The sequence below is a fragment of the Dipodomys merriami genome, unplaced genomic scaffold, assembly GCF_024711535.1.
Source record: "Dipodomys merriami isolate MVZ:Mamm:240054 unplaced genomic scaffold, mDipMer1.0.p SCAF_72, whole genome shotgun sequence".
NCBI lineage: Eukaryota > Metazoa > Chordata > Mammalia > Rodentia > Heteromyidae > Dipodomys > Dipodomys merriami.
In genome coordinates this window covers 6,796,506-6,822,459 of record NW_027206313.1, presented here as the reverse complement: position 1 = coordinate 6,822,459, position 25,954 = coordinate 6,796,506, and the positions used below count along the sequence as shown (strand labels likewise).

Below are 25,954 nucleotides of genomic sequence, written 5' to 3'. Positions count from 1 at the left end.
CTGATTGCAACACTTTCTTTTCTTAATCATAAAACTTGTGAAGTTTCCCAATGTAGGTTTTAAAAAGAAAAAGAAAGGCTGGTGTTCACTCCCACCTCTTTTGTGCCTGTCTTAATTCTGCACTCCTAATGAACTGGAGAGTCATTAGACTTTTCTAGGAACCTGAGACTGGTTTTGCATATCAATTAGCATCCCCATTGCTTTATTAAATTTCTGACTTGACAAGCGGGTGTGCCAAAAAAAAATAAAATAAAACTCATGTTTGTAAACATAGCTACTCAGGAGGCTGAGATCTGATGATCATGGTTTGAAGCCAGCCCAGAGAGAAAAGTTGTGAAACTGCATCTCCAATTAGCCAGCAAAATGTCACACTGGAGGTCTGGTTCAACTGGTAGAGTGCCAGCCTTGAGCAAAGAAGCCAAACATGAGCACAAGGTTCTGAGGTCAAGCTCCAGTACCAACACAACACAAAACAAGACAAAACACTGTTCTAACAGCTGCGCTTAGTCTCAGACCCCTTTGGTTTCAACAAACAAACAAACAGTCCCTACAGTGCCTTTTTCTGACCTTCAGCCAAGTCTGTCAGGGCGGGAATCGACTTTTGCCAAGGCCTTGGAGCCTCCTGGCATCTGTGGTGGTGGTGATACCTGACATGGGCTCAGAAGCCAGGCAGAGAACACCAGCCTGGTGCTCCCTGGCTGCCCCCTCACGTGGAGACAGGGCCGGCCCAGCTCGGAAAGCTGGGAATCCAGATTTATAGAACATGACCCACACGTTCGGAGCATCCCTGCAGCCTCCGCCTTAGGCTCTCCACGTGGCGAGCCAGCCAAGGGCAGAGGATGGGTGGGCTCCAGAAGCACCTTGTCTGCAGATGCGTGGAGCAGATGCAGGTGTTCCAGAGTCGGCCCAGCCCTCCGTTCACAGCGTGGCCGTGAAGGCAGACAGCTGCATTGGGGGCCCAGTTCCCATGGGCTTGGTGGCTTGGGATAATAGATTTCCTCCTACACTCTTCCCTCAGATTCTTCAATTCCAGTAACAGGCATCGCCCCCCCCCCCCCCACACACACACACATTGTCCCTCCGGGCATCATTAGCTGCACCACTATCAACGTTTCTCAATTGACCTTCTTAAAATGCTGGACGCTACTGGCTGCATGCAGCTGTCACACTTTATACCACCAGGGCCAAGAGTCCGGCCTGCTAGCTCGTGAACTGAGCTGTCTTGTTCAATGGCCCCCTCCCCCCCCCCCGCACCTGAGCTGTCAGGTGACACCTCTCCACTGACTGGCAGGACCTTCATGAGAGGACCCTGCAGCCCCCTCCAGAACATTCTCAGCATCCATCTCTGCTGAATTTGGGTGCAGAAGATTCCACCTACTTTGGTCATGAGCTGAGATACAACGACAGTGAAAAAGTCGGTGAGAGGCTAGGAGGGGGGGCTCTTTTTGCCTGTTGTAGCTACTCTGGAGGTCGAGAGCAGGAGGATCACAGTTCGAAGACCACCAGTGCAACACAAAGATATCAAGACCTCCTCTCAACCAATAAAATAGATGGCGTGGTGGCATGCACCTGCCATTCCCAGCTGCACAGGTAGCTCCAGTAACAGGACTGTGATCCTAGCTTGCCAGAATGTAGATGAGAAACTATTTGAAAAAGGACAAAGGCATGGCTGAAATGGTAAAACACCTGCCTGGCAAGGAGAAGGCTCTGAATTTAAACCCAGATATCACATGTGCCCATTTGCATGCGTGTGCACATGTACGTGCACATGCGCACACACACACACACACAGAGGCAAGTCCCAAGCAGCTCTTTGGGGCTCCAGGGCAGGGAAGGGTAGCACATTAGGACCATGTGTGTGTCAGGCCTCTGTCCCTCTCACCCCAGTTGAGTGGGTGACAGGGACACCCCTCCCCTAGCAGCCACAAAGAACACAGAAGCCACCAAGGGAGGGGGGTCTAGGTCCCAAGGTTATCCAAGATAGGACAGCCTAGGGGACAGTAACGTAAGTAGCAAGGTATGCAGTCAGGAGAGCATGGGACACTGCCCCTCGGCGCTGCACCTGCCTCTGTGGGGGGGAGGAGGGGGATTTCTAGTTGGCACAGAGACCCCAGTCACGTGGGTTACCACTAGCCCTGCTAACTGCTCTTTCTTTTTGAAAGATCATGAAAAAGAAAGCTAAGTGTGGCAGCACAAGCTTGTAATCTCAGCCACTCAGGAGGCTGAGTTTGAGTGTAGAGGCTCAGAAGCCAGCCAGGACAACAAATCCAAGTGACTCTTTATCTCCAATTAGCCAACAAAAGTGCAGGAAGTAGACGTGTGACTTAAGTGGCAGAGTGCCAGCCATGAGCGGAAAAGCTGAACAAAGTCTCAAGAGGTCTTGAGTTCCAGCTCTGTACTGCCACCAAAACTAAGTAAATAAACAATGAAACACTGATGAAATGGTGCACACTTATACTCTCAGCCATTCAGGAAGTGGAGGTAGGAGGATTGAGATCTGTGGCCAGCTGAGCAAAAGCCCCAAGTTCTACCTGAGAAACTAAAAAGCAAAAGAACTGGCGCACGGGTAGAGCAGGCTGTCAGCTGTGAGTTCAGTCCCCAGAACCCCGGGCAGAGAAAGGCACGGGCAGGCAAAGGAACCTGGGGCTCTGACTTCTTGCACGGATTTTCTTACAAGGTTCTTGTTCCTCTACATTCCTGGCTGTGGTTGGACTCCATTTTTCTTGAGAATGATTCAGTCATGAGGAAGCAGGAAGGGAAATCTACTCAAGTGCAGCACGGTCCGCTTGCACCTTCTACCGAGAGCTGAACAGACCAGTGCCTCAAGGAACGGCACTTCCCAGTGAAAGAAAAAGGAATCATTTGGAAGTGATGTCTCCCATTCTCCTGCTTCCTTTCCCTGCGTAATGGGGCCTGTCACCTGTAGCCACAATTCTTCTGTCTTCAGAGAAAGTCATCTGGGACATGAAAAGGTCAAAGGAGAAGGGGAGGTGTACATGGAGCTTCACCTGCATTCTCCTTTCCTCCCAGGGCCTCCGGCCCCTCTGTCCGCTCCATCTTGTAACTGGGCCTGGGCCACAGCTCCCTCCCCACGCTCCAAGCCCTCGGCCTTCTCCACAGCCACGTGGCCCTCCCAGCTGCCCACACTGGGGGTGCCCAAATCCCAACATCCCAACACCCCGAGGAAGACACACAGCTGGCAAGTGAAATCAATGCTTCCTTTCTACTACCATCCAGAATGTTCAAGAAGCTGCCTGGAGATGGTCTCCACAGCTGGTAGAAAGTCCCCAGACTCAGAAACAAAATGGGACTTGGGCAGTCTGAAGGGACAGGATTCCAGATGACGTTAGGAAGAGACGGCGGGACCCACAGTGGCCTGGCCGATGCCTGCCTTCCTGGTGTAGGCCACAGAGGATGCCCTGACCTGCCCAACATTCTGCTAGTGAATCCTGAGCCACTGCAGATGCATGGGCTCCCTCCGTCCTCCTGGGGGGCATCGCGACCAGCAAGCTTCCCAGCATCTGCCTTGTCCTCTGCCCTTCTGGTTGCTCTGGGCGATTCTGGCCGTTCCCCAATACAGTCAAGTGAAGAAAGCAGCCAGAGTCAGACAAACAAGTTCAAATCTTGACGCTGCCTTGTCCAGGCTGCTTGTTGTGGGACAGCCCCCCAGCTGCTGGGCCTGAGGTTTTGCCTCTGTAAAATAGGGATACTGTCTACCTCACCCTGTCCTGATTTGGGGAACTTAGCTCCCAGTACTCCATGAAGGAAGAGCGATGTCTTCCCTTGTCCCCTTTCCCGTTCTGTTCTCTGTTGCTACCGTCTGATTCTCAAGGAACAATTTTGATTATCCATTTGAATGACCATATATAGTTTTAAACTTTTTTTTAAAGAGGGGCTAATCTTAAACAATCAACAGATATTTATCGAGCATTGGATTGCGGGTGGGAGAGGGCTGCAAAAAGACCATTCTGGACATTGAAAATACTAACATGATTAAGAGCTTTGAATTATGTGGAGATTTCCTGAAAATGCTTATGACTAATTGAGACTTCATTGCAGATAACAAATTTGCTAGGTCTGGATTTAAACAACAGAGAAAAACAAACACAATTCATCAGTCATCTGCATTCCTAGTAATGAGGCAATTGTCAGTCATATATCATATATCTAGGGATTTTTATTTTTCGAACGCTCCATTTCTATGCATAAAGGCAACAGGGAGAGGTGATGTGGAAGTCCTGCTTTGTTTTGAAACACTCTCTATTTTGGAACACATATTTTACCTACTGAGGTCACAGTTTCCCCATCAAGAAAAGATAGAGGTCCAAGCAGAGATATATTTTTTTTTTGCATTTGAAGCATTTTTATTTCCTTTTTAAAAAAACATTCCATTTGCTGACATGTATTTTGATGCTATTGTTTTATATGATCATATGCATATGGGTAAGTGTGTCTTTGTGTTCCTCTCCTAAGAGTCTCCGCCTTTGGTCCTACTGTGCTTGAATGTCTAGAGTTCTGCATAATTTACCATGTCCTGATGTATTTAGATCTAGCTTCCACATGTGAGAGAAAACATGCTCCATTTATCCCTCTGAGCTTGGCTTACCTCACTTAACATGATTTGTTCTAAGTCTATCCATTTCCCCCAGTAGAGACTTTTATTTATGGGTATCAGATACAAAGAACCTATAACGATCACAGCATATCACCACTTACTTCGCTGGGACTGTGTGTATGTTCGTGTGTGTGTGTGTGTGTGTGTGTGTGTGTGTGTGTGTGTGTGTGTGTGTGTGTGTGTGTGTGTGTGTGTGTGTGTGTTGGGGCTTGAACTTGGGATGGTATCATCCCATAGATTTTTTTTCCTCAGGGCTGGTGGGGAGCCATTGCTCCACTTCTTTTTGGTGGTTAATTAGAGGTAAGAGTCTCACAGACTTTCCTGCTTGAACTTAAGTCTCAGATCTCAGCCTCCTGGATAGCTAGGATATAGCATGAGCCACTGGCACCCAGCTTTAGAACTTATCTTTTTTCTCACTATTTTCCATCCTCTATTTCATTTATTTTGGCCTTCTCTTTATTATTTCTTCTTTTTTTGTTAAATTGTTTTTGGCTTTTGCCAGTACCAGCTTTTGAACTCAGCTCCTTGAATTGACCTGTAACACTTGAGCCATGATTCCAGCCTCCCCTCCCAGCTCCGTTAATTGGATACAGAGTCTCCGGGAATTTTTGCCCAGGCAAGCTTAAAGCCAGACCCTCTGGCTCTCAACCTGCTGAATAGCTAGGATTACAGGCATAAGCTAGTGGCACTGGGCTTGTTTTCTCTCATACTTATTTTGGTCTTTTTTATCTTAGAACCGATTACTTACACCTACAGAGGTTTTTGTTTTTGTTTTTGTTTTTTTGGGTCCGGTCATAGGGCCTGAACTCTGGGCCTGGGCACTGTCCCTATGTTCTTCAGCTCAAGGCTAGCGCTCTACCACTTGAGCCACAGCGCCACTTCCGGCTTCTTTCTTTTTGCTTATGTGGTACTGAGGAATTGAACCCAGGGCCTCAGGCATTCAAGGCAAGCGCTCTACCACTGAGCCATCTTCCCAGCCCCCTACAGAGTTTTTTATAAGTACTATCTTATCCACCACAATTTTTAAAAAATGTTTAAATTTAAGTATTTTGAAATTTCTCATATCCTTCTTTAACCCAAGAGCCCTGATATAGTAAGCTTTTAGTGTTCATCAAATACACAGAGATGGGGGGGCTAGAATGCCTTATTGTTTTGTTTGGTGTTTCAGTAATGACAACATTACGTTATAGTCAAAGAACTATGATCTCTGATAGTGGTTGAAATGATGAATTTTGTGGCTTACTGTGATTGGCTGCTGCAATTATATGTGCATCTGCTACATATCTATGCAAAGTGTGTGACTATTGGCTTTTTCATGTTTGATCTATCAGTTTCTTAGAGGGAAATTTAAATTGTTCCGGTGACGGTTATTTCTCCTGTGTCCTTTGAGTGAGTGACTGCTCTGCGCATTTGGAGCTACACTGATAGCTTTATCTTTATCATCGGGTCTTCTTTGTGTATTGTTCCTCTTACCAAAATACAATATCCATGCTGTCATTTTGATGTTTTTTCTTCTGATAGTAATAGTAAATATTTCTATAAATCTGTGTGTGTGTGTGTGTGTGTGTGTGTGTGTGTGTGTGTGTGTGTGTGTGTGTACTGGGGGCTGATCTCAGGGCCTGGAGCTTGCGCGACACAGAGCCACACACCCCAGCACCTTTTAGCACTGGCTGTCTTCAAGACAGGTTACTGGTGTGTGTCTGAACTCCCCGGAGGCGACAGGCTCGGCCCCGGCCCGCGTGATGGGGGCAGGCGGAGCCTGGAAAACTTGTATGCCCGGGCTGGCCTTGAGTCTGCCTTGCTCCTCTGCCGCCCTCGGACTAGCACGGCAGGCTGGACCCTCTGCCGCCCTCGGGCTGGCACGGCAGGCTCGCGCAGCCGCACTCAGCCCTTCTGCGTCCCCGGGGCGCGGACTCCACCTGCTCCTCAGAGGTGGCGTGAACAGTGAGCAGGACGGAGGCTGCAGGTCCCCGGGGGTGGCCGCGTGCTCTCGTGTGGTGCGGGAGGGGGGGTGGGGGGAGACGGGGACGAGGGCTGGGTCTAAACCGCAGCGCCAGAGCACCGGCTCCCGGCGTGCACCCCACCGTCTCGGCCACGCCCACCAGGACTCAGCCACACCCCCATCTCTGCCTGCCCATGAGACCTGGCCACGCCCACCAGGACTCAGCCACACCCCCATCTCTGCCTGCCCATGAGACCTGGCCACGCCCACCAAGACTCAGCCACACCCCCATCTCTGCCTGCCCACGAGGCCCAGCCACGCCCACCAGGACTCAGCCACGCCCACTGTGAAGCCACACCCCTCGTCCAGGGAAGTCACAGGTAGGAAGGGCAGGAAAGCCCTGGGGCATCCTACCCACACTGACCTACAGCCGGCCTAGCGGCCTTCCTAGCCAGCCGTCGGGCGTCAATAAAAGGAGGCCGGTCAGATGTCACCAAGGCAGGGTTCTCAGCAGCTCCAATGAGTGGGCGCTGCATAATTCCTTTACACAGCTTGAAGGATGGCAGCGAATGCGAGGTGGAAATTGACTCCTCACGCAGACAAACCAAATATTAACAAACCTGAACCTAGCGGGGAGTGTGAACAGGGTATGAGTTCAAGCCCCAGTGCACATTCCTGCCAACATAAGACCTACTATGTGGGTATGACATTTTCACAAGATCCAACAATCTAATTTCTCCCATCAGCTCTCTAAGAGGACTTTTAGTCCCACTACAAATAGGGAACTTGAGACACCTAGTACTCGTTTTTTTCAGGTGACAGCAGCTTTCTGTCTTTAGCTGCTATTCTTAACAGTGAGTTTCCATTCAGAGCTGGCTCAAAGGTAAAGCAATGCTGCTTATTTTATTTGAATCCAGTCTGTGGGGGTCGATCTGCCTGGAAAGTACAAATTATGTACATAATGTGTGACTATACTTGGAATGCTTTAAAGAATGGTCGATTTGGGTTAAAATTTCTTGCCTTTTTAATCAGAGCTGACTCACCAGTTCCAATAATTCCTGTTATTCGTGGCCTCCCCCTCCACCCACGAGGGCAACTGTAATGTTCTAGCATGAGCCTCAGCTTCTTGCTGCCACCCCAACCCTCTGCTGAGCTTTTCTTGTAGTAACCATCTCCCAAAGGAGACTAAAATCAGCACACTTCATTATCCCCCGTGGCAGGAACTGTTCACCCCGAAACCCAGCCAACTTGGCAAGGGTTCCGTCCACCAGTCGTGATTTCGTGTGTCCGTTGAATAGCTTGTTTTCTGCAATAGTAGAAAATGAGTTGAGTGTTGAGCAAAAACGTGGGCTGCAGAAAACACCACCGGTTCCCGGATCCCAAGCCCATCTGCTGGGCTGTCAGGTTTGAAACACTTGGTCATGTCTACCATGTCCACAGTAGCTGCTGTTTGCTTGTTGGGTGTGTCTGCCATTCGTTGGATTAACATTATTAGCAAGAACAGACTTCACATGAGGGCTTGGGGAGGATCTGACAGCTTGGAATTGTTCCCACCAAAACTTGCCACATTTGCACCCATAAACTGGCGAGATGATTGCTGTCTGACCAATGCGGGGGACCGCGGGAAAGGCAGACCGGCCGGTCACACCTGGAGCTGTGAGAAGCTGGGGCTCTTCAAGCAAAGGACTCGCTCTCACGTTCACGTTCCCATGCATCGGGCAGTGCCTGGCCAACCTCAGTCCTGCGGCACACGCTGCCGAAGCGGTGACAGACACCTCGGGGCCCTTCTCTCAACTGCAAACCACACCAGCAGCACTCAGCTGATGGGGTTTGGTGGGCAGAGTGGATGTTGCAAACTGCACTGTGATCACCGAGTGGTTGCTCTTTTCCTATGTGAGAATGAGGATCCCACGAAAGCCCAGGAAAGCCCGGCAATCAACGCCTGCACTTCCCTCCCTGCCCAGAACCCACTCTTGTCCACCTGATTCAACTCAGTGTCACCTGGCTGCATGGGAGGACTTACTGACCCTGCTTCCATCTTCCTGTGGAATTTTTGGCTTAGGTCATCCTGAGTCACCCAGAACCTTCTCCCCAGGCCTGGAATCGCAGCACTTGCCTTCCTGTAGCCCCTGCCAACGTCTCCAAGACCGGAGGCTGGAGGCTGGAGGCCAGCCCAACACTTCTCTTTGGAGGAAGAATGACTTTTTCAGCTCTTGCATTTTTTTCCCAAGGTGCAAATTTCCTAATAACTTCTCTCTTAACAGGCCTGGAACTTAAAAAGAGAAATGGTCTGCCGAGACAGCTGGGAAAAGTCTCGGACCCAGCAGGACAAAGGCGCAGGAAGCTGGCAGAGGGTGAGGAAGGCAAGCCCCGCCCCCAGCCTCTGAAAGACAAGGAACCAATGCCAAGGGCTAAGTCAAAAAGTAATGTATTTTTCAGGGCCGCCCAGCCCAGGAGGCTCCTTGACTCAGATGTGGAGAATGCAGGGAAGGGAGGAAGGGGAACAAGGGGGCTGGCACTCAGAGCTTGGGAAAGTTGATAATGAGCAGTTATCTTGGAGACCAGGCTCAGCCATGATGCTAGAAAGCCAGTTCCCAGCCACAGCACAATGAGACATCTGTGGCTCCCGCTGATTCTCACTGGACACTGGCTAGCACTGTGGCCAAGCTTAGGTCATGGGACTTAAGACTATCAGAGGGCTGGAGTGGAATGTGCATGTGTGCTCTGCTGACCAAACCTGACCGCTTGAGAATACTCAGACAGAAAGGCCAAAAAAAAGTAAGTGAACCTCGCAAAAAGACCTCTGGCCTGGCACAGCTGCACATGCAATCTGCCCAGGCCAGACCATGGAGAAAGGCAAACGTTTGGACATCACACTAGCACAGGCCAAGTACCACCAGTGTCAATAAAAGTGGGTGGGACTTATTTGAAATCAAAGATGTCAACCTCAAGGACTGAGGCTGCAACTCTAGCAGAATAATGCAGTAATGTGGTTTAAAAAAAAAAGCAACCATGGAAATGGAGAGCGCCTCTCTAACAGCAAACCTGGCTGCCATTTAAACTGATAATTCCAACTCCAGTTGCTGGAGGAAACTCACACAATCAATCTGGACGAATGTGTTTTATTTACCCATCCTGGGGCACCCATTACTTACATCGAGTGCTGGATTCTTATTCTAAGTATCACCAGATGCTCTTCAAGTCTACTGTATTACAACTGCCAGCTTTTCTCACTACCTAATTAAAGTGTTGATTTTTATAATCTTATAAGTAATTAGGCTCCTGGATGGGCTGTCTCCTTAAATCAGGTGTGTTTTGTCTCTGGAGAAAGTCAGCAGAGGACAGGAATTACTGTGCTGTGAAGGAAAAAGCATTCTTGTGGAAAAGGCCAAAGGCATGGCAAATGGCCGCTGCTCTGCCGCCCCCTTGTGGTGGCCCTCTGGAATAGCCAAGCAGCAGCGGCTCCCAGCCATCCTCCACTAATATTCCAGCTCAACACATGTGACTGTCATTCCTGTTAATAACTTCAAGCAAGACTTCTGGGTGTTTTTCTTATGTTTGTCCTTAACATTTCCCTCATTCTCAATTTGGTTTGACAGTCCCTTTAGGAAGGCATGCAGAAAAAAAGGAAACATTCAACTTCAGAATATGAGGCTCTGGCAATGTAAACATTATGATACCAGGCCCTCTCTTCTTGACTCAAAAAGTGACCTCTAGCAACCCATCGCCCCCCACCCCCAACCCTCAGTAGCACCTCTTAAAAATTCGCATTCATACTGCTACTTCATGTCAAGCCAATGAACCAGATGGAATTAACTGGAGGATTTTTTTTAAACCTCTCTCATTTTAAAATGTGCTTTTCAAATCAATTTCTCTGTAATGTTAGATGTGATGAGTAGGCGGGAAGAAGCCACTGAACGTGAGAGGACAATGATTTAGAAAGATACACATACACCCCCTTCATTCCACTAAAACAGAATACATTTTGTTTTACTATAGAGCCAAGCTTAAGAGAAAAACCTAGAAATTTCCAGGCATCACAGAAACCTCCAAATGTGAAATGTGGCCAGGTGCCCATGGCTTACGCCTGTAATCCTAACTACTCACAAGGCTGAAATCTGAGCGTCATGGTTCAAAGCCAGCCCCAGAAGAAAAGTCTGTGAGACTCTTATCTCCAATTAATTGCCAAAAAGGCACAAGAGCTGTGGCTCAAATGGTAGAGTGCAAATAATCTGAGACAACACCCAGGAACCTTTTTTAAGCCCCAGGACCAGCTCAAAGAAAAAACCTGAAATCTGATGCCTAAAAGTGGGCCCAAGGAAGGGAGGACAGATATAGAATGGAGAGCGTGCTAGAAGCCAAGAACCCCCAGTGCTCCCACACCCTACATCGCCACACACAGCTTCCCAACCCAGAGCAGAAGCCAAGGGACTTACCTGAGTGTTCAGGTAACTCGCCTAAGAAAAACAGGATCCCAAGCTTAAGGCTTATACCATAAGCCAAGAAAACACATCACCAGGATGGACCAGGGATGCTCCATCAACTCTGGAGTAGACCAGATGCACCAAAACCCTGCCATGTGACTCTCTCCAGATAGCCTTTGCTGGAGATGCGCTCACAATCCTAAAAGCCCCAGGAGGAAGAGTTAATGAGTTCCCTAGAACACAAGTATCAGGACTATAAAATCAATGACTGAAGGGTTTGGCTTTATGGTGTTGAGGACTGGACCCAAGCATGTATGTGCCAGTGTACGTGCCAGAGAAGCGGCCTGCCACGTAAGCCAAGTACAGACAGTCCTTTTGTTCTGAGCTAGGGCTCTGCCACTGCTTTCCTCCAGCTGGCCTTCACAATGCTTCTGCCTGGATTAAAATAGCACAACCTTAAAGTGGTTTTCAAATAGAAATTTTTTAAAGCACAGGAAAATCTGAAAAAGAATCACAGCCAACTTCAGAAATGAGAAGTAAATGAAGTTAGAAACTGGATCAACCGAGAGCTGGGCAGACTGAAGACAGATTTAGTTGAAATAAATAAGGTATTACTAAGATAGCACAGAGAAAGCTAAGATACTCAATGTAAGGCTAAAGAAATCGCTAAGAACCAAGAATGAGGTGAGATAATTTTCCAAAAACAACACTTGCATTGGTGGCTCACACCTCATTACTCAGCAGACTGAGATCTGAGAATCAAGGTTTGAAGCCAACTGGACAGCAAAGTCCATGTGGCTCTTATCTGCAATTAACCACTAGCCAAAAAAAAAGAGCTCAAAGTGGAGCTCTGGTTCAAGTGGTTAGAGCTTCAGCCTTGAACAAAAACACTGAGGGACAGTGCCCAGGCCCTGAGTTCAAACCTAAAACAACAACAAAAAATGTACTGAGAATGTTCTTAGTGGAGATATCTTAGTGAAGATGCGAGGAGTGAAAGTCTTTATCGAAACACAATGGTAAAACCAGAACACAGAAGGCACACGGACAAAAGGTGCTGTGTGTGTTCCAAAATACTTCAAACTGTGTTCAGATTTACATGCTGTTTACCTAACAACCACTTACAGAGACACGATTTCAAGACCTCTCATGGCTCAGTATTTGCTGCTCAATTCCAGAAAACACTGAGTTTGTGTAAACAGAGTCAACAAGGTCCTGCTACCCAGCCTGGGGCACCCATTACTTAAATGTTGAGTACTGGATTCTTTATTCTAAGTATCACCAGACACTATACAATTCTACTGTATTACAACTGCCAGCTTTTCTCACTGCCTAATTAAAGTGTTGATTTTTATAACCTTATAATAAAGCACCTGCAATATGTTTGATGAAAAGAACCCCATCATGTGGCAAAACGTTTCACAAACATGGCTCATCAAGACAAATCTGTGTGGAGATGCTATGGTTTTATCTGCTTCGCCAGTCAGGACTCCTGACCTGGCATTTATCTCCTATCTACGACAGCTCCAGAGCGCACACTTCATCTCTGGAACACAGTAATTTGGGATTTTCTGAGCTCTTTTCAAGTGAAGCTGGTAGTCTCTGCATAGCTGCTCACTGCAGGAATGTGTAAGAGGACAGCCCACACTGGGTCTGAAAGACCAGCTTAGCGCCTGAGATCGCCTGTGTCCCAGGCCAGCCTCACACATTCTGCACCAGCAAGAAGACCTGCCTGTGCTAAACAAAACCCAAACCACACTAGCCACACCCTAATTACCATTACCCAACAGAACACCTTTTATTTCCTACCATTCAATTATTCCTCTATAAAGTGGGTTTACTGATTTTCTTCCCCTCCATCCCTCAACAGCAAAAGACTCTAAAAAATTAGTATTTTCATTTTTCCTTCCAATAGCAATGTAGTTTTCTTCCAATGCAGTTTCCCATAAGAAAATCTGGACAGCACCACTGTTGACAAGTGAAAAGGCCTAGTTAGCTGGACATTAATTAGACTGGTGCCACCAAGCCTGGCATCCTAGAATGAGACTGAGGCTGGCAGATCTCATGTGTGACAGCAGCTTGGGAAATTAAAAGTATAATAAGGAATCTGACATGGTAGGGTCAACAACATTCGTGCGTATGTGCATGTGCATGTATATTCCCATGTGCCAGAATTGGGGCTTCAACTCAGCCTGAACACTGTCCCTTACCTCCTTTTGCTTAAGGCTAGCACTTTTGGCTTTTTGTTGGTTAATTGGAGAATCTCGTGGATTTTCCTGCCTGGCTGGCTTTGAACCACAATCCTCACAGCCTGTTTGAAAAGAGGGTTTTTTGTTTTTTAAACAACAACAACAACAACAAACTTGGGCACCTGTGGCTCACACCTGTCATCTTAACTACTCAGGATGCTGAGATCTGATTATTGTAGTTCAAAGCCAGTCCAGTCAGGAAAGTCCATAAGACTCTTATCTCCAGTTAACCACCAGAAAACTGGAAGGGGTGCCGTGGCTCAAGTAGTAGGTAGCCTTGAACAGAGAGGCTCAAAAACAGAGCTCAGGCCCTGCAAAACACCACCACCAACAACAACAACAACAACAAAAAAAAAAAAAAAAAAAAACCACCAAGCACTCGTGGTTCATGCCTGATATCCTATCATCCTAACTATTCAGGAAGCTGAAATCTGATGATCAGTTCAAAGCTAGCCCAGGTAGGGAAGCCCATGAGACTCTTATTAACTACCAAAAAAGCTAGAAGTGGAGCTCTGGCTGAAGTGGTAGAGCACTAGCCTTGAGCACAAAAACTCAAGGGCAGTGCCTAGGCCTTGAGTTTGAACCCCAGAACACACACACCAAAATGACAATAAAATCATATTAAAACATCTTTTTATTTGTTAATGTCACATAAGAAATTTAAGCATGTTACGCTATCTTAAAAAACACAACTAATGCATTTATAGAGCAACCCTCCCCTCTCCACCCCCTCCCTTCCTTTTACGAATTAAGAATCTAAGAGAAGTGACCATGAAACAAAGGTTTGCGGAATCCTTCATCCAGAGTGCTTACATGATGATTAGGTTAATATTGCCTTCTTACAAAATTTTTCTTTTCTATTTAAAAAAAATTGTCATCTTGATTGCGTATTACAAAAAAATTCAGTACAAAAATTCAATATAATGAAAAATGCCTCCCTCCCTCACAGCACCGTTTCTAATAGAGCAGAGAAGAATCAAGAGCAGATTGCTATTCTAGATGAGCAATCTCCAAATTATCCCCAGACACAGTGGTTATTTACCCTCCTGACCCATTCTCCTAAGAACTGAGAAGAAAAAAAAAGTCCACATACGTGCATATAAAAAAAATAAAAATAAAAGGCCAAAAAATGCATTTAAAAAAACTGAGGAAACCATGACAAACAGTACAGTTAGCTAGTTCAGTGTCGGTAATTCACATCTTGCAACAAGGTGTACGGATATGGTTCTCTTACAAAACTTTCAGTGTGGAAAAGGAAATTAAGGCCATCAGATTCGCAGCTTAAAAATTCACATAAAGGAAATATAAAAATACTCTGTGCTCTGGGAAGGCTCTGCACTGCGTAAGGATTACCATGCTTCTCGGAAGACCGCGGGCTCGCGAGTTCACATAATTGCACAGCTTCGGTTGGAGGCTCTTGGGGCTCCCTGGGGTGAAAGAGAAGGAAGTCAGTGACCAGGAACCTCACGCCTCCGCCAGCGGGCCTGCGCGCCACAGTGTGCCACAGCGCGCCACAGTGTGCCACAGCGCGCCACAGGGCTTCACAGCGTACCACAGTGTGCCACAGCGCGCCATAGCGCACCACAGTGTGCCAGAGCTTCACTGCGCGCCAGAGCGCTCCACAGAGCGCCACAGTGTGCCAGAGCTTCACAGCGTACCACAGAGCGCCACAGCCCTCCACAGCGCGCCATAGTGTGCCACAGAGCTTCACAGCGCGCCACAGAGCTTCACAGAGCTTCACAGCCCTCCACAGAGCTTCACAGCGCTCCAGAGCTCCACAGCGCGCCACAGAGCTGGGCTTCCCCGTCCTCCCACCCTCCCCTCCCGCTTCTTCCCCAGACAGGCGACAGCTCCACGCCAGGCCGCCAGGCCGCCGGCCCACTCTCCCTGCTCTGAGCTGACTCGGGTTTAAAGCTGATCTGGATTAAGGAACGTCTCTCTGCGGATGACGTCATCCGCGCGCGCGGAGCGCCACCGTCCTGCAGCCTCTCTGCGGCTCTGACGTCAACCGCACGCGCGGAGCGCCACCGTCCCGCAGCCTCTCTGCGGCTCTGACGTCATCCGCGCGCGCGGAGCGCCACCGTCCCCGTCGCAGGTCGCAGGTCGCCAAGCGCTCGGGCTCCCCTGCGCCTCGCGCGCTCCTTCCTGACCCGCCACGTCCGTCCCACGCGGCAGGATCCACTCGCCACGGACCAGGCTAAACCGGAGGCCACCAAAGCCCTTGAATCCCTCGGTCGCTGGACTCACCCGCCACCCGCGGCGCTCCCGACACTGCCGCCCGCATCGCACGGCCCTCGAGCTCTGCCGCGGGCCTACCTGCTCTCCACCTGCTGCACTGCAGGCCCTTCACCGCCCACCCCTCGACTACCGGGCCGGGCGGCAGTCTAGACTAAAGGGGTGTCCATCTCCCCCTTGAGCTCACTACAGAGTGACTTGTCAGCTCACACACCTTTCAGCCCCATTTCTTTTTTTTTTTTTTTTTTTTTTTTTTTGTCGGCCATGGGGCTTGAACTCTGGGCCTGGGCGCTGTCCCTCAGCTCTTCAGCTCAAGGCAAGCACTCTACCACTTGAGCTACAGCGCCACTTCCGGTTTTCTGGTGGTTTATTGGAGATAGGAGTCTCACGGTCTCTCCTGCCCGGGCTGGCTTTGAACCGCGATCCTCAGATCTCAGCCTCCTGAGTAGCTAGGATTACAGGCGTGAGCCACCAGCGCCCGGCTCAGCCCCATTTCTAACCCCACCGGGGCAGTGCCGGTGGGACAGACAGACAGACAACGCGGCCCTCGCACCTTAACCATCACTACAGCAGCGCAGGGGTGCAGGCCAGTGGTAGAGCACATTCCTAGAATGCAGAACCACCCCTAAACAAACATGGGGACATTTAAAAGCTCATCCCCAGGCTTTGCACCCCCTCCCCTCCCCGCTTGCCCCACTTCCACTCTGCGCCAGCTGCTACGTGGTCAGCAGCCTGGTCTAACTTACCTACTACTCATCAGGAGCCACACAGCCTGAGCCCTCAGGAATATTCCAGAGGCAGCCACGCTCACGGCTCAAGGCAACTCTGATGAACTTGTGTCTGCTGTGTGGTCTGGTCACATCAAAGCATCCAGGCAAGAAAGAAGCCACTGCTTTTGAGCCGAGTTTGGGACAGCTTGTTAACAATGTAGCCACACAGCACCACCACTGCGTGCTACTGCCCAAACAATCTCCACCATTCCAACTATGGCACACGAACTCTTTCCACACTTGTGCTCCCCAGGCGCCCCTCCCTCCCCCCCCCCCCCCCCCCGTGCACCCTGCCGACACTCCTGTAGACAAGAGTGCAAAGCATTGTGTGACTTCTTTCTGCTCATGCTCAGCGTGATGTCCAGCAAAGGGAGGGGATGGATTCTGTACTTGCTTCTAGCGAAAGCCTGGTGTAAACCACCATCCATAACTACACCTCCAAATGCAATGAGAAGGTAGCCAGGTGAACGTCCCTGGCATGTGTGACCCACCGGGAGTGGCCGTCACCCGGGTGAGGCATGAGAGAATGCTGCCTTAGAGTAGAGATGAAGCTAATGAAGCAAAGCGAACTTCGCTCATCAGCCTGAAGATGTGGAGCCAAGTCTTATGAGCACAGGGCACAGGACTGATTAATGCTCAAACTCAAGCCGTTTGAGGGCATAACTGAAGGGCTCATTAGTTATTCATAATTCCAATCCAATTAATTAAAACCAAATTTGGAGTTCTTTTATTTCAAGGGCTCTCAAAAGCCCAAGCATCAGCTGCAATCTATCTTGTAATTAGATATTGATTAGGAACTTAATATAGCCGGGATTTTTTGTTTCATACTGAAACTGAGTATTACCTTCTCGTATCATTTATATGCAATGGCTTGTTCTGATTTAGTGAGCCAAAGTTTTCAAAGTTTTAAAGTACACAATTCAAACCATATGTTTTGGGGAGGAAGGGGGAACTGGGGTTTGAACTTAGGCCCTAAGTATGCAAAGAAGGCATTCCACCACTTGAATCCTGTCCTCTATTTTCTGCTTTAGTGATTCTTTCAACATTTTTTCAAATGTTGCATTTATCAATGACTCCCAAGTGATTGGAGATTACACACATCACACTGGTTTGTTTGTTGAAGGGCTTAAGTGAAACCACTATCTGGTCTCTGCCTCCAGGACAGCTGGGATTATAGGTGTGCTCCACCACACTAGCCCATAATTATTTATAAACAGTATACATGTCCCACCATAACGTAGTATGTACATTAGAAAATAAATGACGAAAATGAACTATGAATGACAGAGGGGGTATTTTCTACTCACCCCCTAAACGTGTAACCTTGAGTATTAATTGGCAAAGATCAGAGCAGACTACTGCTCCAGTTCATTAAGTAACAGGGGGAGGGGACCTGCATGCAATAATAATCAAAATACCTGCTGGTGGAAATATTCTTCTTCCACAGCCACTGCAGCTGGTTCTTCTTCCTCCTCTTCCTCTTCAGGTATGGTTGTTTTAAAGACTGTACTTCTTTGAGCAACCTCCTAAAACCAAGAAAGCTTACATTCAAAACCACCCCTGAAATCCCAAGGCTGCAGGCGGAGGGCTACTGTGCTTAACAAACAGCATTCCTCCTGGATTAGGGACTTCTTTTTAAGCCAGTTCTGCAGCAGCTTTAGCTACAGAACAAGAACTTTTGCATAATTAGCAGCACTTCCCAGACCTTAAATTTTCCCTGCAGGGGAGCTGCTAGTCTCCAATTTGAAATGCCCACTGGGAAGTTTCCAATGCTTTTCTCCCACTGTTTCTGAAGAATTCTTTGTGTGCGAACGATTTCCGCACACTAAATTCTTTATACAACTCAACATGATTTTTGGCCTAAAGATCTTCGCTCCAAGCAGAGAGAAGGTGCGACACAAATGCTGAATGGAAGGAAGCTGGAGGCCAGCTGTTGCAATCTGGGGGACGCCGGGTGGCAGAGGCAGGACCCGAGGAGCAAGCTGGGAAGGACAGCTCCTTTCATTACTTCTGAGGGGCCGCTTGGCAAAGTGGATTAGCACTAATTATGAGCAGCACACGTGCGCGGCACACAAACGATCTCTGCCACCCACTGGGGGAGGCACACAGCACTCCTCACGTTACTTCTGGGGGCTGGAACACAGATGGCTGTGCTGCGTACTGACATGAACAGGCTGGCCTGCGCATGCGCCCAGAGGCTTCCCGGTTCTTTCCCACACCCCCCAAAGGCCCCTCGAGGTAGATCACTCCACAGCAATTGAACAGCCCAGCAAGCTTAAAATGAAAGAGGAAGACATCCAAGACAGGGCCATAGAAATGAAGCTCAACGTGAAATATGTCCAAGGACATATTCTGCAAGTACAGATCTAGTAAGGATTTGGGGGATAGGGCAGGACTGGGGCTTGAACTCAGGGTCGTGAGCTCAGGGAGTTAGTGATCCACCCTCGAGTCATGCCTTCAACCTGGCTTTCTGGTGGGTAACTGGAAGGATACATTTTTGCAGACATTTTTGCCCAGTCTGCGTTCCAATCACATTCCTCCCTGTCTCAGCCTCGTGAGTAGCTAGGCTTAACAGGCTGAGACTCTGGCACCTGGCCTACAGAAGTCGACTGAGCGGGAGGGGCCCATGTCCTGCGACTCTGTGAAATTAGTCCATCTTTATACATGTGCATCAGCCGGGCGCTGGTGGCTCACGCCTGTAATCCTAGCTACTCAGGAGGCTGAGATCTGAGGATCGCGGTTCAAAGCCAGCCCGGGCAGGAGAGACCGTGAGACTCCTATCTCCAATAAAACCACCAGAAAACCGGAAGTGGCGCTGTAGCTCAAGTGGTAGAGCGCTCACCTTGAGCTGAAGAGCTGAGGGACAGCGCCCAGGCCCACGACCGACAAAAAAAATAAATAAATAAAAATAAAAAAATAAAAAGAAAATTAGAACTAAAATGGTTTGAGGATGCTTAGCCCAGAAACTTATTAGTCAGAACACTAACAGATCTCAAAAATTTCTCAGCTAACCACGTACCTGAAGGAGATACATGGCAGGCCGGGCCCATGCTGGTGGCTCACGTCTGTAATCCTAGCTACTCAAGAGGCTGAGATCTGAGGATCGAGGTTCAATGCCAGCTCAGGCAGTAAAGTCCATGAGACTCTTATCGCCAATGGACCACCAGAAAACCAGAAGTGGCACTGTGCCTCAAGTGGTAGAGCACTCAGTTTGAGCTGAAGAGCTCAGGGACAGCGTGTCCAGGCCCAGAGTTCAAGCCCCACGACTGACCAAAACAAAATAAAATAAAAATACACCTGGCAGGCCTCTCTGGCCCTGGGAAACACTGCTGGTATTAACTCTGACTCCCTCCCTCTGTGCGCAGTGCAGCAGCTGACGCTGGCTTACTGTGTGCATGTCTCCACATTTCTCATCCAGTGACACAGCCTCAAGTCCACCTACACTCAGAAACTCTACACTCAGAAAAGTAAGCATTTGTATGAGGCTACAAATCAAAGCCAGCTTTTGGTTGATGATAGTCAGTTGTCTGTGTATTACACACTATGTCTCTATATACACAAGTAATCACTTGCATATTGTAGTTTCAGTTATCTCTCCATTCTGGACAGCATTGAGAAATGCTTTGTTTTCATCTCTCACAGAAAAACACTCTTGACAGGATTCTCTCTCCCTATACTAGGACCATTACATCAATGCCAGTTCAATTATGTTTTTGTCTCTTTCGGTAATTTTTTTTTAGGTCTTAATTGTGTTTTCTAAAACGTCCAATGCCACAGCAAGAAGACAAAAATCTATTTAAAAAAAAAAATTAAGTTGACTAGCTCTGCTTCAAGGCATAGTCCTGCCCAACAGTAGTTACTGCGTCGCAGTATCCTCCAGGGAAGATGGGCAGAAGTAGGGACGCGGCCCAGGGCTCACAGGAAGCCCAGGTCATCACACGGACCTCCAACGGGGCTTTAGGAACAAGGCAAATCATCACCTCTAACCATATTTTTGGAGAAATTGTGCTAGTTTGGGCCAGCAGGGGGCGCTACCAGCAAAGGCACTGCAACTGACTAACACTTGAGCATCCTGTCAGCCACCGGTGGGCAGGATTCCCCAGGCAGGAAGTGAGACCAGGGCTTCAGCGGGCATTCTGTGAATTGCTGCCAGCTTGTAAACTGCACCCACCTTCAAAACCTATCATGTGTTTGGAGGTGAACTTCCCCAGATAGACCCCAAAATCGCACGCAACTGTAGTGCAATCTACAATGACAGTTCAACGCCCTATCACTTCCAGCCTGAGACCAGGGCAGACCAGGGCAGACGGTGAGCACCCTGCTTCCTTCTGCAGAGCCATCAGAACACCAGACATCTACAGCCAGGGAAAGAAGCAAGAGGGCCAGGAACAGGACTTCCCCGGCAAATGCCTCCTATCCAGATGGAAGGTCAGCATTTACCTGAGCTAACGTGAAGATCCAGATCTGACTTTCCAAAAATTGCATCCCTCAGAAAGCAGTCAGGAAACGCGGGATGAAGAATGGGCCTCTGCTGGCACGGCCAGTACTGCGCAGGGACCCAACAAGCACGGGAGGAAGGATGCAAGACGCAGGCGCGCCTTTCCCTGCTGGCAGCACTGTGCCTTCCCCACACTCCCCTCTGCTTTCCAACACCCCACTCCCCCACCCTCCCCACCCCCCCCACCCCCGCTTTCCTCCTGCTTCACTGGCCACACCTTCTACTGTCTGCCTCCCACCTTCCTGGCTCTTATTCCTAGAGATGGCAGTATTTCCTAGGACTTGAACCACCCTACCTCACCACGATGAACACCATGCTTCACATTTCACTCTGATCTCGGGTAAGAAAGAAGCCATTCTCAGACACTAAGCTTTCAGGGGAAGCGGACAATGGGACAGGACTGGCACGACCCGATCCATACCTCTCCCTGAGAATTCTTCAGTATGACTCTCACGTCTTCACCAGTGCCCCATGAGTTCTGGTTCTTCCAGATGAGGTCGGTGGGCGGGCTGGCGGAGACTCCAGCATTGGCGGCCCAAATCTGGAAAAGAGAGAGGCTATCAGTCCACAGACCCAGCCCCCACACGCCAAGCTCAGCAACACTGTGACCTGAACTCCTGCACACCTGCCACCAGTGGTCACAGTAACCGCCTTCCGCATGGAACCGGGGCCTTCTTTGGCTTTCTATCAAAATTTAGGTAACTTCTAGTTTAGTGAATCTACTGATTCAGGAAAAAGCTAAGTGGTAGCTTACACCGGTGATCCTGGCTACTCAGGAGGCTGAGATCTGAGGGTCATGGTTCAAAGCCAGCCTGCGCAGACACTGCGTAAGACTTATCTCCAATTAACCAGCACAATGCCAGGAGCAGCAGTGTGGCTCAAATGGCAGAGCTAGCCTTGAACAAAAAAGTCAAGCGAGAGTGCGAGGCTCCAAGGCCAAGCCCTAGTTCACTCACTGGTGAACATGGCTCTAAAACGTGAGCTACTAATGAAGTGCAAAGTCAACAAGAAGAACTCAAAGATCAACTCTCTGACTCCTCTCAGTAAGAAAACTTTTAAAAAATTTAACAGTACTTGTATTGTAATGCCCTCATGTCGGCAAAGGTATGCCCATCTTACAGATGCTCTTCCCTAGAGCAACTGTTTGGAGAGTCTCACTAAGTGACCAGGCTGATCTTAGAACTTAGATTCTCCTGCCTTGGCGTCCCAAGTATGGTCATCACAAACGCGCAGCCGCAAACCCAGCCCGACCGTTTTTGCTGAAATATTAATCGCTTACTTGACACAAATGACGTGAAATTCAGTGATAATAAATTCACTTACCGTAACCGTCTGGCCAGCTTTTAGCACATATCTTGAGGTATATTTGTAACTGACTGATGTGTCTCCTATTTTTCTGATCATCTCCCAGCCTCCCATTGGTTGATCCTATTCACAAATGGTAACAAAGTTACTGTGACTATATAGAAAATCAGGAAATAATCCAATACCTGTATCCTTTACAGTCCTTTTTTTTTTGGTGGGGGAGGTGGGTATTTCCGAGTCACAGGGCTTGAATAGGGCTTGGGTGCTGTCCCTGAGCTTTTGTGCTCAAGGTTAGCACTCTGCCACACTTCCACCTTTTCTTTTTTTGCCAGTCCTAGGGCTTGAACTCAGGGTGTGGGCACTGTCCCTGAGCTTCTTTTGCTCAAGGCTAGCACTCTACCACTTGAGCCACAGCGCCACTTTAGCTTTTTCTGTGTATGTGGTACTGAGGAATCGAACCCAGGGCTTCATGCATGCTAGGCAAGCACTCTACCATTGAGCCACCTTCCCAGCCCACTTCCAGCTTTTTAGCAGGTAAACAGAGGTAAGAGTCTCAGACTTTCCTACCCAGGCTGGCTTACGAACCACAATGCTCAGGTCTCAGCCTCCTGAGTGGCTAGGGTTACAGGCGTGAGCCATGAACACTGGGTTTCGTTCTGAGCTTTTAACCCTGTGACCAAGGGCTCGCAGGGCCTAGTCTCTAGGCTCAGAACTGTGGCGCTTATTCAATTATTCCAATGGTTTATCCATCCTCACGCAGATGGTTAGTGACTGCCGAGTCAGGTCCACAATGCCTGCACATGGCTTCGCAGTGACACAATACACTGCACCCCGGCTTGCTCCCCTCCCTCCAGCACCCCACTACCCCCGCCCTGCTCCCCAGACTCACTCCCCTCCCTCCCTCTGGAACCCCACTACACCTGCACCGCATCCCAGACCTGCTCCCCTCCCTCCAGCACCCCACCACACCTACACTACACCCCAGACCTGCTCCCCTCCCTACCTACACTGTACCCCAGACTTGCTCCCCTCCTTCCAGCACCCCACTACACTTACATGACACAGCCAGGAGCTCCTGAGACCTAGTTTTCAACTTTAGAAGTCGTGCTATTTTTGAGGCGAATCAAATCACTATCATTTGTTCCGTCATTTAGCTAGAGGAAAATGCTCTCCAGCATATCTCAGTCCAGGCTCATTGTGCTTTCATAAAGCTTCTGAACAGCTGTGGAAAAACAGCCACCATGGCCCCCACGCTAGCAGCCTGGCACAAATCTGAGGGACGATAGTACGTGGTCCTCCGTAGTCACCGGGACAAAATGCCCCGGCTCTGTATAAAGTTTAATGAAGGAGCTTTAGACAGCCCATCGCCTTTCCCTCAGCTTATTTGAATTTGGACTTATTCATAAATTTAGGGGAAAAGCAGAAGGGAAACCTTTATTCCCAGAAGACACACATTGCAATAAAAGATAAGGAGCTACTGCGATTGCACCAGGGCCTGGCAATGCGCCAGGGCTGGCTTGGGGGTGGGGGTTGGGGGAGGGGGGGCCAGGCCCATGCACCCCTTTACCTGCTCCGAGGTGTTCTTCAAGCGGATGAACTTCCCATCCACGTCGATCTCCTCGATGCACACGCTGCCCGTGGCGAAGGCGGAGTGGGAGATGCTGACACTGCTGCTGGCCTCCGACTCCTCCACGTCCACTCTCTTCCGCTTCCCGCGAGTGGAGCGGACACTGCGACTCGAAGACGCGCGGGACACGGTCACGCGAGAAGAAGGGCTTGGAGAGAGCTTCAGCCTATGTGGGGAAATAAAGACGTTTCGTTTCGGTAATACATACAAATGCGTGTCCTTCATTTAAAAAAAATCCTAAGCTCCTACACGGACATTTCTAAAACAAGATATTAAGCAATGCCAATAAGCAGCTTAACCAAGATCACATTTTTTTCTTTTTTTTTTTTTTGCCATTCCTGGGGCTTGAACTCAGGGCCTGGGTGCTGCCCCTGAGCTTCTTTTGCTCAGGACTAGCACTTTACCACTTGAGCCACAGCACTACTTCTGGCTTTTTCTGTCTATGTGGCACTGAGGAATCGAACCCAGGGCTTTAAGCATGCTAGGCAAGCACTCTACCACTAAGATACTCTCCCAGCCCCAGGATCACATTTTTTAGGCTAAGATATCCACCATCAATTTTGTTTGAAAAATAATCATAATTTGACTTTTCTTTCCTCTATGAAAAAGCGATGTAACCATACAGTGAGTAGCTAGGGACTGGAGACGCCCCCAGCGCAGCCACTGCTCAGAACGGATGCCATGACTGAATATGACTGGCTTTTTAAAGATCTAAATCACATTCCCTTCGTTGCTTTCCTGAGAATGGGTTCATATACTGTTGGGCATGGTAGTACATGCCTGTAATCCCAGCACTTAGAAAATGTGGCATAGGAATAGAAAAAAACGCAAGACTTAGCAAAACGAAGCCCAGCCTGCCTATACAAGACCCTATCACTACAACAAAGCAAAGCAAATCACAGAACAGGTTTGAAATACCTCTTTCAGTAAATGTGGTATTCTATAGCACAGTAAATCGCCACAACATTTAAAACCTGAAAGAAAAGAGCCAATCCTAGCACTGCCCAACAGCAGAACTAATCACTGCAACCACATACTATGACTTTTCTCAATGGTTTTCTACTTGAGTACAAACACAATCGGTTACTCTACTACTTACACAGAAATGACAAACTACTTCACGTCGCCTTGTGATTAAAAAGACAAGGCCTGGTGCCCCTCCTCAGAGCCGCTCACCTCTCCTCCTCGCCCTCCAGGAGCTTCCTGTAGGCACTGATTTCCATGTCCAGGGCCAGCTTCACGTCCAGCAGCTGCTCATAGTCATTCAGCTGCTGCTGCATCTGCTCCCTGATTTCTGCCATCTCTCGCTCTTTGTCAGACAGCATCCGCCGAGAGTTGTCTCTTTCTTTAGCAAGCATGTCCTCCAGTTCTTGAATCCTTTCCAAACATGCTCTAGACTTCAGATTCAAAGACACGCATTTACTTTCTAGGAACATCCCAACATTAGCACAAGGCAGCTCTATTTTAAACCATTTCCCGAGCAAGAAAACAAATAGAGCCCTACGGAATCTAACTCATTCAAATGCAAGAACTCTTCATTCCATGAAACTATAAACTAAAACTGTTTAAGAATAAAAATTTAGGGCTGGGAAGGTGGCTCAGTGGTAGAGCGCTTGCCTTGCATGCCTGAGGCCCTGGGTTCGATTCCCCAGCACCACATATGCAAAAAGAAAAAAGCCGGAAGTGGCGCTGTGGCTCAAGTGGTAGAGCACTAGCCTTGAGCTGAAGAGCTGAGGGACAGTGCCCAGGCCCAGAGTTCAGGCCCCACGACTGGACCCAAAAAAAAAAAAAGAATAAAAATTTAAATTTATATTAAAGCAAAACAAAACAAAAACGGAAGCTGGTGGCTCACACATATAATCCTAGCTACTCAGGAGGCTTCGATTAAGGATCATGGCTCAAAGCCAGCTTGGGGAGGAAAGTCTTATCTCCAATAAACCACTCAGAAAACTGGAAGTGGCACTGTGGCTCAAGTGGTAGAGCCCTAGCCTTGAGTAAAAAGCTAAAAGTCAGCATCCAGACCCAGAGTTTAAGCCCCAGTATCAGCAGAAAAAGTCCTTGAATCTCAGAGACTGTACAAAGCTGTATTTGCAAAAACCACACTGTGGTCTAGAATTCATTTCCCATGCTAATCGAAAGTCAAAATGCCTTTTCTTCACTATTTCACACAAGGAGGCAGAAGACAGGAACAGGCCATAGGTGGACTTGCAGTGACATGGTTATTCGAGATTGTGAAGGAAGCTGAGATGTCCCTCTTTTGAAGACATGGAGCTCTTTAAGAAGTAACAATGT

At 48.6% G+C, this 25,954-nt stretch overlaps 1 protein-coding gene across 1 annotated transcript in view; it reads right to left on the bottom strand.

Moving 5' to 3' along the window:
• Positions 1 to 13,860: 13,860 nt before the first annotated feature.
• LOC138818154 (lamin-B1) overlaps positions 13,861 to 25,954 on the bottom strand; it is a 36,685-nt gene continuing 24,591 nt past the window's right edge. Inside the window, exons 6-11 of the mRNA XM_070009080.1 lie at positions 24,839 to 25,059; positions 23,603 to 23,828; positions 22,054 to 22,158; positions 21,152 to 21,271; positions 17,651 to 17,758; positions 13,861 to 14,654 (exon numbers count right to left, since the gene is read on the bottom strand). Of these exons, the coding sequence (XP_069865181.1) occupies positions 14,613 to 14,654; positions 17,651 to 17,758; positions 21,152 to 21,271; positions 22,054 to 22,158; positions 23,603 to 23,828; positions 24,839 to 25,059 (822 nt within the window). The 3' untranslated portion in view covers positions 13,861 to 14,612. The remainder of the gene's footprint in view (positions 14,655 to 17,650; positions 17,759 to 21,151; positions 21,272 to 22,053; positions 22,159 to 23,602; positions 23,829 to 24,838; positions 25,060 to 25,954) is intronic.